Source organism: Balaenoptera musculus, chromosome 1, assembly GCF_009873245.2.
Source record: "Balaenoptera musculus isolate JJ_BM4_2016_0621 chromosome 1, mBalMus1.pri.v3, whole genome shotgun sequence".
Taxonomy (NCBI): domain Eukaryota; kingdom Metazoa; phylum Chordata; class Mammalia; order Artiodactyla; family Balaenopteridae; genus Balaenoptera; species Balaenoptera musculus.
Genome location: NC_045785.1, coordinates 57,152,308 through 57,166,898, shown reverse-complemented (window position 1 = coordinate 57,166,898; position 14,591 = coordinate 57,152,308). Strand labels below are relative to the sequence as shown.

At 41.7% G+C, this 14,591-nt stretch overlaps 1 protein-coding gene across 2 annotated transcripts in view; it reads right to left on the bottom strand.

Moving 5' to 3' along the window:
- Window positions 1-10,711: 10,711 nt before the first annotated feature.
- Window positions 10,712-14,591, bottom strand: part of PDE4B (phosphodiesterase 4B) — a 591,086-nt gene continuing 587,206 nt past the window's right edge. The window contains exon 10 of one of the 2 annotated variants that reach the window (XM_036865918.1): window positions 10,712-12,987. In XM_036865918.1, coding sequence (XP_036721813.1) covers window positions 12,622-12,987 — 366 coding nt within the window. In that variant the 3' untranslated portion in view covers window positions 10,712-12,621. The remainder of the gene's footprint in view (window positions 12,988-14,591) is intronic. The other variant, XM_036865911.1, reaches the window with a different exon arrangement.

Sequence of the window (14,591 nt, the reverse complement as noted above, 5' to 3'; positions counted from 1 at the left end):
AAACTGTCATATTCAAACTATCTATTTCACATCCACTTGGATGTCACAAAGACAACCAAACCAAAAATCAACACACCCCAAACTGGAATCATGCCTCCCCACAACAGTTCTTCCTAGTGTTCCTTTTTTCAGAAAACAACTTCAGTACCTTTCCAGTTTTATAAGCTAGAGACTTGGGATTTATTCTTTAGTCTTGTCTCCCTCTTTCTTCTCTAATATCATCCATCGGCAAGATCTGTAAATGCAAGGCCTAAATTGCTCCACATTCATACATTTCTCTCCATCTCTACTGTCCCATCCTAGTCCAAGATATCATTTCATTTTTGCTGAACTACTGAAATCACCTGCTAACTTTTCTCCCACATTTTTTATTGTCCTCTCAGGATCTGCCCTCCACTCTGTATTCAGAATGATGTTTCCAAAATTCAAGTTTGATCATATCGCCTCCCTGCCTCAAATTTTCAGTAGGTTCTCATTGTGTTTAAGGAAGAGCAAAATCCTTAAAATGCCCTGTGAGTTATAGCCTGTGCCTGCTTCACCAGCCACCATCTCAAGTCAAACCAGCCTTGTTTCAGGTCCTCGTGGGCACTCTGCTCCCTCCTGCTACAGAGCTTTGGCACAAATTGTTTTTACAATCATGAAAATCTTCCCTCTCTCTTTCCTTACAAATAGGTCCAGGTGATTTCTCTTAATACTCTCATGTAACTGTATTTCCATCCTTTAGAGAACCGATATCAATTCCTAATAATACACTTGCATTTAAAAAATTTGATTACTATATCTGTCTCTCTAACTATAACATTATTTAATGCGAGTAGGTCTTTTACTTGTTTAAATATCTCTGTATCTCCAGTGTCTAGTATAGCTTCTGGCCCAACAGTATGCACACAATAAATTTTTGTGGGATGAATGAGTATATGGATGAACCTCAGTGATATCCTTTCATATCCCTACTCTTTTCCTGTGCTCTTCCTTCCTCCTGGCATACAGCCCCTCCTGCCCTTCTTCCCCATGCTCTTCTGCTAGACTTGCCAAATAAAGCACAGAGGTGTTAGAAGAGCATCTCTGTTCTTTAAGTGATTTCATGTCTCTAGGTACACGATTTCCCAGGATGTTAAAAGGACTTAACCAATGTGGTTTTTGACTCATAATTGGTGATCTTTGAGGAATCAGAGAGAACACATAATATGTCATACATCTGGGGGAATGTGATAGACAAATATTATCCCAATCTTTAGAAAGATAGAGTCCATCAGTACATGTTGAGCATGACATCAGTTGTACGAAAAATTCTAGAATAGATCATCAAGAATTCTAGAATAGATTAATGTATGGTGTGTGGGTCATTGAGAGAAAAGTAACTAGCACGAGTTCCCTTAGAAAAGTCATTCTAGGGGCTTCCCTGGTGGCGCAGTGGTTAAGAATCTGCCTGCTAATGCAGGGGACACGGGTTCGAGCCCTGGTGTGGGAAGATCCCACATGCCGCGGAGCAGCTAGGCCCGTGAGCCACAGCTACTGAGCCTGCGCGTCTGGAGCCTGTGCTCCGCAACAAGAGAGGCCGCGATAGTGAGAGGCCCACGCACCGCGATGAAGAGTGGCCCCCGCTCGCCGTAACTAGAGAAAGCCCTAGCACAGAAACGAAGACACAACATAGCAATCAATCAATCAATCAATCAATAAAATAAATAAATCTTTAAAAAAAAAAAAAAGAAAAGTCATTCTATAATAGTCGCTTCTCTCAGTTAGTTAGGGTTTAGTAGATTGTACTAAGGGGGGAAGTGCTTTAGACACAATATGTCTAAATTTCAGAAAAGTCTTTGATCACATTTTTTCTGATATGTTTTTCCACATAGGTGAATGGCATACAAAGCTGAATTTATAATTGACTGACCACCTATGAAACACTGACAAATGGATCGATGCTGATCGGAAGACTGGTGGTGGTTTAACACACCTCCATTTTTGGTTAACATTTTTACTAAAAATGTAAATGAAAATATAGAATACATTTTTATTAAATATGTAGATTACAAATGTCGGGGTGGGGGTGGGCTCATAGGTAGCAGATTATCAGAATCAGAATTCAAAATTATTTTTAGGCCAAAAGGAATTTGGTTTTAGGATTAAAACCAACAACATGAAGATTTTTCCCCACACGCATATGCTGCCTCATTTAACCATCACTGTAGGGTGTTAATATTATTAATAATTCTCATTTATGACATGTCTGAATGTGCCAGACTCTTTGCATTAGTTATGTCACTTAGTCTTTCTAAATCATGCTTTGATGTGGATATCATGCCTCCATCTTACAGAAAAGGAAACTGAAAATCAAACAAGTTAAATACCTTCTCTAATGTCTTAAAGGTAGTGCTAGAGCTGGGACTGACACACAAGTCAGTCTGACACCCAAACAAAAAACCCTCTTTTCTATACTCCACTGGTTTTTCAGATAAAACATATCAATAAAGTGTAAATGATGCACTGAGTTGCAGGAACTCAATTCTACAAGCACAGAAAGGTGGAGACAAGGTTTCACAGTGGTTCGTGTGAAAAGGTGTGAAGGGCTTCTTTGCCTGTAAGCACCTTGTGAATCACCAGGGTGAGTCACTGACTTCTCACCAAATGAATATGATCTGGGCTGTGGACCAGTGCCCAGAACAAAGAAGGGCAAGAGCCACACTGTGCTCCACCGTGACTGAAACACGGTGCTTTTGGACACTCATCCTAAGAAAACACTGTCAATGTGAGCAAACCCAGGATAATTAGACCAGAATGATGAATTTAAGTCATATAGAAAGTGCTTGAAGGAACTACAATATAGAAACCATGCTACCTCTAGCTATATACAGTTAGCATGTGTTAATGTATACTGTAGGACAGACACTATCCTGAATATTTTACAGCCTTAATTCATTTAAGTCTCACAGTAATCTTTGACATAGGTTCTGTTATTATTGCTTCTATTTTATAGATAAGGAAACTGAGGCACAGAGAGGTTATATAACCTTTCCCAAGGTCACATAGTCACAAACTCTGAAAGGTTGGCTCCTATTTTCAATTGGAACAAGAAATTAGAAGAGGAACTATTTGGCTACAGAAGGAAAAAAAAACAGAGTGGGTGCTCTAGAAGAGTACAATTTGATTCCATCTCAAAAACTTAACAATTTACCTCATCTCAGAAGAATCTTGCTGAGTTCTCTATCACTGGAAGCTTTCAATCGGGCATATTTTTGAGGGATTCTACAGCATTGGAAGAGCGTGGACTAACATGATTACATGTTTCTTTCCATTTCAAAATGAGTCTATCAGTGTCAGCATAATCCCATATTGGTGGGTTGAAGTGAGAGCATTTATCCTCCTGGAGTCTTAAGGTGTGTTTGGAAAAAATCTAGATTAACTGGAACTTAATTTACAGAACCTTAAATTAATCAAAACGTATTGTTGCATTCTGTTTTCAAAGGAGAAGGTGATTTTTAATCCTTCCACCCATAAGAACACACATCCAGACAGTAAAGATTTGTTGATCCCTACTATATGTAAAGTTACATCGGATTCCATTTTTAACTGCCTATTGTTCGTTCCTGTTAATTATGAGAAAATTTAGGCTTGGAAAATTTAAGTGATTTGCCCAAATTGCCACAACTAGGAAAAGCATAACAAGGGCTGGAACACAGGTTTGTCAAACCTTGCTTTCCCCAGCGTACTCTACTCCTTCCCCAAGAAAACCAGATAGATGGATAGATATACTTCCCAAGTAATTTCAACAACAAAGTTTTCTACCTTGTTTCTTGGGTCATTTGCTCAACGAACATCACAGGGCACTCCTTTCACTAAGGGCCAGCATAATGATTGTTGGGGAGGAATACAAAGATTAAGCAAGCAAACAAAAAACATTGTCCTATCTCGAGGGGCTCAGTATTGAGTAGAGAGGCAAGTCTGAAAACAGGGCATTGCAAACTAGTGAGAAAAACTGAGAGCCAACTTGCCTGCCATGCATCTTCTTATTAACTGGGGGTTTACTGTCCTCAACAACAGATTTATTCAAAAATATTTGAGCATCAACTCTGTGCCAGGCATGATGCAAAGCATTGTGGAACCGGGGGCAAAGCACCAAACGTGGTTTCTGCCCTCACAGAGGTTCCAGTTGCTTGATCTCATGTGTTCTGGCCTGACTCTTCTTGGAGTTTCCATGTAGGAAACCAGAGAAACTGTGGCGTCACATCTTACTTGGATGTTAGGTTAGAAGTCAGTGAGAAAGACAAAAATAAATATAAACATGATTACTGTTGAAAATTGCTGTATCAGACATGACATACTATAACTCTAATCATCCAGAACAGCCAGATGTTTTTTTTTTTTTTAATCCCCTGGTGTTGTAACAGACCATTTTTTACTTTGTTTTTATTTTTACCTAAGCACCAGACAGCAGGCTTGCTTTGACGGATCATGCTGTACGATAAAATCATATCTTGGAATATTAAATATCACAGTCAGAAAGCACAATGCAGGAACTGAGACGGAGTGAGGGAGTAGTATTTTTATGTGTCTCCACTTACTCTCACTGAGGGCCTGCACTCAGGGCTCTAAACTACAGAGAGCTGTGAGAGCTGCTTGGGGAAAAGCAGGAGACCCAAAGAATATCTGCAAGCAATGAAAGGGTCTGGTAGAATTGTTCTATCAAAGATATGGAGAAGAATCTGTGCCCTTGTTGGGATGGGGTGAAATTTGAGGGGAAAGAAAAAAACAAAAAACAGAAGGATGTGGTAAAAATCACTACCCAATCCTCCAAGTCCCAACTACCAAGCCGAGGGCAATTCTCAAGCATCCGTGCAAATCTGGTCAAGCACGTGGGCAGCATTGGGCCTTGAGGTGGGGAGCCTTGGGAGACTCTTTTGAGTTTTGTCTTCTGCTCACGCATCTCTCAGAAAGTTTGTGACTGAGCCTTCCCATTTTTACTGGGGGAAGATAGATATAACAAGAGGCAGAAAGGTTCTTATACCTGAACTTCTCTTGGGAGAGCAATGTGTATATGTTTACAAAATACCTATTGAGAAGCTCTTTGGTTTGGAAGGTAAGATGCCCCCAAATCAGGCTCCACCCATAAAAGATGAATGCTGACTCTGGTGCAAAAGCCAGGGAAAATAACTGGTTCTCCTCCTGAGAGGGAGGTTCAGTGAGTTGGAGGAAAGAGTGAAAAGGAGAAAGAGGAAATGAGGCAGCTCTGTGATGGTGGAAAGCAGCATGCTGTTGAAACTGACCTCCCAGACACCCTGTAGTTTCTAGAAAATTCTACAAAATCACAAAATGCTGGGTGTGGACAGCTTTCTTGAGGAAGCTACTGAAGGGGTCCCAGTGTGGGTGAAGGATGATTTGGGGTAAAACAGAGTTAGCCCACGTGGACACAGGGCCCAGCGGATAGGGAGCCTCCTCACTGAGAGTTTGGGGACTCTCAGGAACCCTGCCCTGAATTTCGGACACATACATCTGATTGCCTCCTCAGCATCTCGACTTGGATGAACAAAAAGCACCTCAAATGTCAAGAGTCCCTCACCAAAATCTGTTCCTCTCCAAAGGCTCCCCATCGCAGGAAATATTCCCACCATTCAGTGGGCTGCTCAGACTACCTCTTCGGGATCATTTTCACACCCTTTCCTGTGGTTTCATTTTCAAGTCCATCAGCAAGCACTGTTGGCTTTGCTTTAAGAGCCTACCCCAGGGAATTCCCTGGTGGCCCACTGGTTAGGGCTCTGCCCTTCCACTGCGGGGAGCATGGGTTCAATCCCTGGTTGGAGAACTAAGATCCCTCGTGCCATGCAGTGCGACCAAGAAAAATAAAAAATAAAAAAAATAATAAAACGAGGCTGAGGATCATTAAAAATTTTTTAAAAATAAAAATCTACCCCAAACCTTCCAACTCTTAACACCTCTGCCACCACTAATCTTGTCAAGTCCCGGTCACTTCAGAAGACCCTTGCAGGAGCCTCTTGGCTGGTCTCCCTGATTCTGCATGTGCCTCAATATTGTTATTCTCCTCACAGAGTGATCTTTTAGAAATGTAGGTCTGATCATCTCAGTTCCCCTGCTTGAAACTCTCCAACAACTTCCCCATATCCTTACAATAGCCTGAGGACTCTCTGTGACCTGGCTACCAACTTTCTTTCCTACTCCTCTGCCTTCCGTGGTCTTGTTGCTGCTCTTTGCAGTGGGCAGACGCACTGTATTTTCAGGGTCTTTGTATTTGCTGTACCCCAGTCTGGACCATTAATAATGGGTGAAGCTGGGATTCCAAGCCAGGTAGCTGAACTCCAGAGCCATTGCTCTTAACCACTGTCACTCACCAACCCCACAGCACAGGTCATACTACCTGATACTGTATTACTTATCTTTTCATTTATTGGGTTTGCTTTTTTTTTCTCCCCCTCTAAAATATAAACTTCAGAAGGCCAGGGCCTTTGTCTTTTTTGTTCATCACACAGTGCCTGGCACACAACTGGCCACTCTATAAATATTTGTGGAAGGAATGAGCCTTAGCTGACATCTGTGATACAATGGCTAACACATGCCCGTTAGATGCAATATTCACTAGTCTGTACAAAATCCTCACTTTAATGAGGATGGAACTGTGGCTTGAACAGGTTAAGTATTTGCCCACAGTACACAACTAAGAAGTAGACGAGCAGGGATTTGAACTGGGATCCGTTTACCTTCAGAGCCTAAGCTCTTAACTCCTGGGCCATGTTTGTCCTCCTACCCCAAGGTCCTGCTTCCTCTTCTCCCTGATCCCTCCATGTGGAACCTAGCTACACCAAGGAAGTAATTAATTTGTTTGAAGAGCTCAGAAAAACCTTAAGAAAACAAAAACACCTTGGTATAAAGCATTACACTTTTTATAACTGAATCGTACCTGTTCAAACATATAGTCCATTCCTCTGATTTTATAGCTGAGATTAAGGTGCAGAGAAGTTGAATGGATGTCTAAGACTTCCAGATTCCAAGATGCTGCAGAAAAATCCCTGTGTAAGGAATCAGGAAATCTTCTAGTGAGTAACTGTGTGTTATGGTTTGAGTTATATCCCCCTCAAATTTATATGTTGAAGTCCTAACCCCGAGTACTTCAGAATGTGACTTTATTTGGAAATAGGGTTGTTGCAGATGTAACTAGTTAAAGTGCTACTGGAGTACGGTGGGCCCTTAACCCATGACTGGTGTGCTTATAGAAAGGGGAAATTTGGACACAGATATGCACACTGAGAGAACATCACGTGAACATGAAGGCAGAGATTGGGGTGCTGCATCTACAAGCCAAGAATGCCAGAGATTGCCAGCAAATCACCAAAAGCTAGAGGAGAGGGAAGAACAGATTCTCCCTCACAGCCCTCAGCAGGAATTCACTCTGACACCATGACCTTGGACTTATAGCCTCCAGTTCTGTGAGAATAAATTTCGGTTGTTTAAACTACCCATACTTGGTTATGGCAGCCCTATGACACTAATATACTGTCATCTCAGACAGGTCACTGGCCACCTCTGGGCCTCAGTTTCTTTAATTATAAAACAAAAGGCATAGACTGGAAGATCTCTGAGGAAATTTTGTTTCTGGAATTGTATGGCTTATCATTCCAGGGCTCTGAGACAAACACCTTTTTGGTTTGGAAAGCCTGAGACATGGGGTTGTATTTCACTCTTTCACAAAACTACTTGGTTCTATTCAGTTTGACAAATGTATATTTATTTCAGAAATTGGATTTGGTACTGGAAGTTCAATAGCAAATAAGATCCATCTTCTGACTTCAATGATTTATAGTCTTTTGGGAAAGACAAAAACCTAACTTAAATACATAGTGGTAGGTATTAATAGTCATAACATTTCTTAGAACTTTATGTATATCAGTTCATGTAATTCTCACATAACCCGCTATAAGCTAGGTATCATTATAATTATCTCCATTTTACAGATGATAAAGCTGAGAAACAGGGGAGTTAAGGGACTTGCCCAAGGTTACACAGTTAATTAGTGTCAAAGCATGAGATGTTCTGGGATTTCCAGAAAAGAGTCCTTATCCCAACCTTAGGGATCAGGGAAGCGTCTTGTAGGAGGTCACCTGATCTGAGTCTTGAGGGATGTAAGAGATGACCAGGTTGGAGAATTCTTGGTAAGGGGCGCAGGCTGCACAAATTGTGGGTTGATAAATGGCATTTGCCAGACATCTTAGTCCATTGTGGTTCACAGGCTTTAAGGCTCATACAATTGTTGATTTCATCACTCTCAAAAGATATGAGGCTCAGAGAGGTAGCAATGAAACTGTAGAAAAAGCCCTGGGTTTATTATCCCAATCTGACAGATTTCTCATCCCCATTATACTGCAGGCCAGTGAGTAAGTGACTTATTTAAAGTTGTACAGGTAGTAAATGAAGGAGTAAGGATTTGAACCCAGGCCATTTGGCTCCAGAATCAGGACAATAAACCACCTCCCTTTACTTGGACTCCATTAGGCTTCCTTCAGTGGACTGAGAATTACCATGACCCCCAACTTATTTATATCAAAATAAGCCTGTGGGAATATGTCAGGGAAATGCCATCCAGCATGTGTGTGTGTGTGTGTGTGTGTGTGTGTGTGTGTGTATGTGTGTGTGTTTTTCCAACTCTGACAGTTCCTGAGTCTGTAAATCAGCCTTTAGCTCCTATGCATTTTGTTAAGCACAAATTATCACCCTCAGCCTTGGCAAAGATGCTGCAGTAACTTCTGCTTCTGCAGTAGCTCCCTGCCATCAGGTGGGAGGATGACTACTGTTATGGCCTATGTTTTGGAGTCAGAAGATGAACTTTCTTTTAGATTGATCATCACTGTGGTTTTCCTGAGAGCATGATTATGATTTTACAATCTGGAAGGCAAGTAGTGAGCAACAACAGCACATTGTAAGCTCCTGGAGTGCAGAGCTCCATCTTACTCATTTCTGATCCCTACTTGTCTCTATACTTGAACCAGCGCCTGGCCATGATGGGTGTACAATGTCTGAAGACAGCTGGGGTGAAAGAAAGCTGTTATGGTCTGAGTGTATATGTTGCCCTATGTTGCCCTAAAATTTGTATGTTGAAATCCAAAACCCCAAAGATGATGTATTAGGAGGTGTCACCTTTGCAAGGTACTTTAGTCATGAGGGCGGAGCCCTCATGAATGGGATTAGTGCCCTTGTTAAAGAGGGTCCAGAGAGATCTCCAGCCCTTTCTACCAGGTGAGGATACAAGTGAGAAGGCACCAGCTATGAAGCAGGAAGTGGGCACTCACCAGAATGTGATCATGCTAGTATCTTAATCTTTGAATTCCCAGCCTCCAGAACTTTGAGAAATACATTTCTGCTGCTTTTAAGCTGTACAGTCTGGAATTTTGTTATAGCAGCCTGAATGCAGCTACGACAAAAGCCTTAGCTACAAGTGTGCTTCTCTCTTCTGGAGCAGTGGTTCTCCACTCAGATTACACGTTAGAATTACCTGGGGAGACTTTAAAAAATCTGATGCCCAGGGCTCCACCCAAGACCAATTCAAACAGAAATCTGCGAGTGAGGATGGAACTCAAACTTCAGTATTTAAAAAAATATTTATTCCCCAGATGATTCTAATTTTGCACCAAAGGTAAGAACTACTCTGTAGGAAGAGACCTGCAAAATGTTTATAAATATTTATAGCTCTAGATATTTTAAAGTCACACCTGTGGCTATTCTAACCAATTCACTTTTGTCACTCAATCTGTAAAAGCTCAGAGACAGTGGGGTGCAATCAGAAATCGGGGATGGTGGCAAAGAGCTATAAACACTAGCTCTGGAACCAGCAGGCAAGCTGGTTCTGCAACGGTGGCTCACCTTCAATTGTCTTTAAAAAGAAAAACAGTAATTTCAGTTTACTGAGTGGAGTTTTTCTAGAGCAGACCCCTTCCTGTTTCACGAACCGCTTCCCCCTGTGGTTAAAATATCATGGGCCATCCACTGATTCTTATTTGCAGGCTTTCTCAACACACACACACACACACACACACACACACACACACACACACACGCACACACACACACACACACACACACACACACACACACCTTTCTCAGGATAAATTTATTTTAAGCTGACTTTTTCAACAAAGCATTATTTTGTTTATGATATTTACACAGTTCTTTCCAGAAAGAAAAGCATAACCATATGATCAACAGGAGACTCCATGGATCACTGAGATGACCATGAGTGTCAGCCAGCACTCCTTGCATTGTGCTTTAAGGTGACTCTTTGGACCTCAGATTCTTCATGTGTCAGATGAATCAATGGGACAATCTGACTACACTAAGCTAATGTTGGACCATCTGACTACATTAAGTTAATGTGTTGTGAGTCTATGATTCATTTTTCTAGAGGACCCAGCCAAGTTGGAGATTCCCTTTATTCATCCAGTAGATTAAACTCTTCAGATTCTTAAAGTGGCTTTGTTTCTTTTAATTCACCGTCTCCCTTCTCGTACCACTGAGCTAGTTGAACAGTTGTTAAAAAAATAAATGTTTCAAGCAGGGGACTTTTTGGACACAGATTATGAAACTTTAGTTGTGATGCTCGCCAAGCAAAGTGGGTAGTTTGTGTCTCTGTGGGGTACGGTAGGAGAGAAGAGAAAAAAAGATCTGCTTTTAATGCGTCAGAACTAACCACAAAATAATTGGGCCTACAGTCTAATCTAATCATGCTTTTGTTTATTCACTTCATATAAAAGTCTCTTAAGAATGCATCTGAGCACAATATATAATAATAATCCTATAACATACATTGTGAGAAACTTTGGAAAACAATAAAATGTCCACCTGAAATAAGCAGTGTTCATAGACATACAAACCCATTGGTCATGCACATTTGTGCCATTTCTTGAACTACTGAGTCACAATGCTGAACTGAAAGCATGAAATAGATTTTACAAACAGAGACTGAAGCCACTCAGAGGCCTAACAAGTGTTATCAGAAGCTTCACATTTGCATAATTTACTACGTCAGTTCACATTTTATTATAAAATTCACATTGTTTTATTGTTTTCTTTTGTAATTAATTGGAACATGACATTCCTGCTTAACAGCAGGCAGGGGGCTTCCTCTTCAAAGTCAGTAGTTTGGGGACTCTCTGGAGAACCATCTGTGAGTTGCTTGTTAAAATGAATGTAGTGTTTCTTGTTAAACCGAAGCCACAATTATAGTAGAACCCAGTTAAAACTCAACTCATGTGTACAGATTTGGATAAAACAGGGGTAAAAACCACATCCCACTGCCCCCTACCCCTATCAAACTATACAAAAGTAAAAGCTCAATAGAAACCATTAGTATCTAATGTGAGAATCCTGTTTCCAAAACAGTTCATGAAGGGGTTGAGCAGTATTAGCAACTCAGACTGGGAAAAGGGCAGACCCAACTGGTGAGGGGGCCGTATGTCTCTCTTCAGCGATGTTCAGGTTCTATAATAATACACAATACAAAACGTTACAGGAAAAGTCGTAACTCTTAGGCAGAGTCTTCTACACAAATTGAACACCACCGTTGGCAGGCAATGTTAGATATATAAATTAATAACTTACAAAACATTACATTATATACATTAAGTAATAAATACACGGTTATAAACAGAAATGGAGGTGATAGCGCGGAAGGCAGTGCAAGAGAAAGACGGCAGCATTAAACTGGAAACGGTGTAACTGGTGTGAGCGTGAAGAGGGGCGCAAGAGAACAGGATGGGGGCTGTGCAACCCCAGTGGCACAGGGGTTCGGGACCCGACAGGGCAACTGCTCATGAAGCTGAATTCTACACAGACTGTTACTGTGAACAACATGACTACCCCTTAGTTTGTTCAACTTTATTCTGTTTACAGCAAAAAAGTGCAACTCTAGAGGAGAGAAAATACTGTTGGAAGCAGGCAAACAGAGATACGTTATAAGGGCAACTGAGGAGTTGTTTGGGACCATAGGAGAAGGAAGTTGAATGTGGTTAGAAGCGTAGCCTTTCTATTTGCAAAAGTAACTATAGTCAAGTGAAAGATATTGCCCAAGAAAGAAGGAAGACCATTTTCTTTCCTTTTTTTTCCCCCAGAGTCAAAAAAGTTTATGTCAACTTTGAACGCTTATCTGTGTAGAAGTTAATACTAAACTCTAGGTATTCAACAGGCATTTTAAAGACGTGAAAATGTTTTACAAAAAAGGCACACAGGTTGGCAGACAAAGGGACAGGTGAGCAGATTTAGAAATGACATTATTAGTCAGTCAGTTCAGTCACTAGAGGGGACAGATTCCCAAAACTTAGTGCAGAAAAATCTCTCAGTTTTGTGTCTTCCATTTTCAAGCCATTCGGTTGTGATGCGAACTTGGCCTCCAGAACCACAGAAAGCTTCAGCTCTCCACTAAGCTTGCAAGCAAGGCAAGTCAACTGTGGAATTTCCTGAGCTGCTATGTGCTTCCCGGTCTTGCATTCTGGCTCCAAACTCAAGTAACTGGAAAGGCCGGGAGGCCCTTGTCCTGTGCAGGCCTCGGCCCCCATGGTGGGCTGGCCCTACCATACAGCTGGCATGCTTGTCAAGGGTGGAATGTTCATCTCCATATGAAGAGGGAGATTATGTGTCAATCGGGGACTTGTCTTCTGTTGTGATGTCTACATCAGTCTCTCCCAGTGAATCCCTATTTTCCGGATCGATCACACAGAGTGTCTTTGTGTTGCCAAAATAGTTGTGGCCCTCTCCTTCTTTTTCGGGGCCTTCAGAATCCTCCTCTTCGAGGGTCAGTTCAAATTGAAACTTCTCCATCAGACCCTGGCAGTCTCTGTTCTGCTCGTCCAGTGGTGGGGAGGGACTCTGGGGTATCATGCTCTGATACCAGTTCCTGTTATCTTCTAAAGTATCCAGAATGTCCTGGGCATCAGGCTGTACCAGGTCCGCCCAGGTCTCCCACAGCGGATGGACAATGTAGTCGATGAAGCCCACCTGGAGAAAAATAAGGTTACACATCTGTTATTGTGAAGGGCCCTGGAACACCAAAGAAGCCGTCCTGGTTTGCATGCAAAGAAAGAGCCACAGCAACCCAAGAGAGGTCAATAATTCTGGAATCTGTTATTTGAGTACCTACTATATGGTACATCCTGCACTGAATGCAATATATACATTATCACTCTTAATCACGCAGAGTAAGTATGGTTATTCACCATTCACAGAGGAGGAAACTGTGACTCGTTGAGATGAAATATCTTGTCAGAGATCACAGAGCCAGTAAGTGGTGGAGATGGGACTCAGTCCCAACTTTGTCTGATCCCAAAGCCTGTGTTGGTCTCACTAGAACTGATTACTTTTCCTCTGACGTCTGCCAGGTAAGAAGTCTGGATGTAACCCTGGCTGGGAATGACTTTGTCACTCTTTGGATTCTGTGAGTCATTCTCTGAAGAAGGAAGCTCCAGGTCTACTGAGTTCTGACTCAACATTCTTTCCCTGATAACTTTAAAATATGCCACAAATATGAAAGGGAGCCGGCCTCGTATGACTCTGAGATGTCTCAAGTTCTGTGGAATGTTTTTGGTTTGTAGACGACGTAGGTAAAACATTTGAAAACACTTCAAGCCCCTAAACAAACAAATATCCCCTCTGCAGACACGTCTGCAATTGTTTTAGATCCAGAGGGCATACCGTCATTTCCATCAGGAGAAAGAAGGAAAAATAAAGACAATTAAGCAGTTCCTTTGCTAGTGTTCCTGTGAAGAAATATGAAGCTTATGGTTCTGTTATGGTTTACACAGGGGCTATGCATCCTGCATGAGCTGGCTCTGTGGCCTTATGCTGACCTCTCCACTGTGGGACAAACAGGAAACATTGGGGGTGGGAGCAGGCTGAGAGAAAGAATAGGCACTGGTTGAATGAGGGAATGGAATTCCCCTGTCATGGTCTGGGGAGCTGGAGAGATGCTGGATTCAGGGGTAGATGAGCAAAGGCAACTTCTGTGCACCCATGGGCATTACATAGCTGTCTTTCCACACTGCTGGAAACTTCCCTTTATTAACATTCTGGATTTGGGCCAGTTATTTAACACATCAAAGTTGTACCATATCAAAGAACCTTAGTCATATGTGATTTTTATCTGTCTATCTATCAATCTATCTATCATCTATCTTTTCTCTGGTGTTTCCCTAGCCTAAACAAACAGAATTCATACCACAGTCAGGGCATCTCTGATCTGCACTGATTACAAGAACTTCGACTGTGGATGATTAAGATATTTCTCTTGCTTCCACCCATCCCTCTTTCCTCCGTTTTACTTCTTTATGTATGTTTAGTGGTTTTTAGAGACTATTTTCAAGGTGTTTTCCAGGGACCCGAAAAATACAAGCTCAAGGCAATGGAGAAAATTCAATCAGCTGAACACAGTGCAGTCATTTTCTTTCTTCATTTGTTCTGCTTCTGCTAAATGTTCAGCACTTTTTTGAAAGGCAGCCTCTAGTTGCTTATTTCCTAGGCCCTGGGACGAGAGAACTCTACAAATCCAAAGAGCACCTAGTCAAGGGCTTCCTTCATTGCCAGGCTACTCAGACAATGCTCACCAG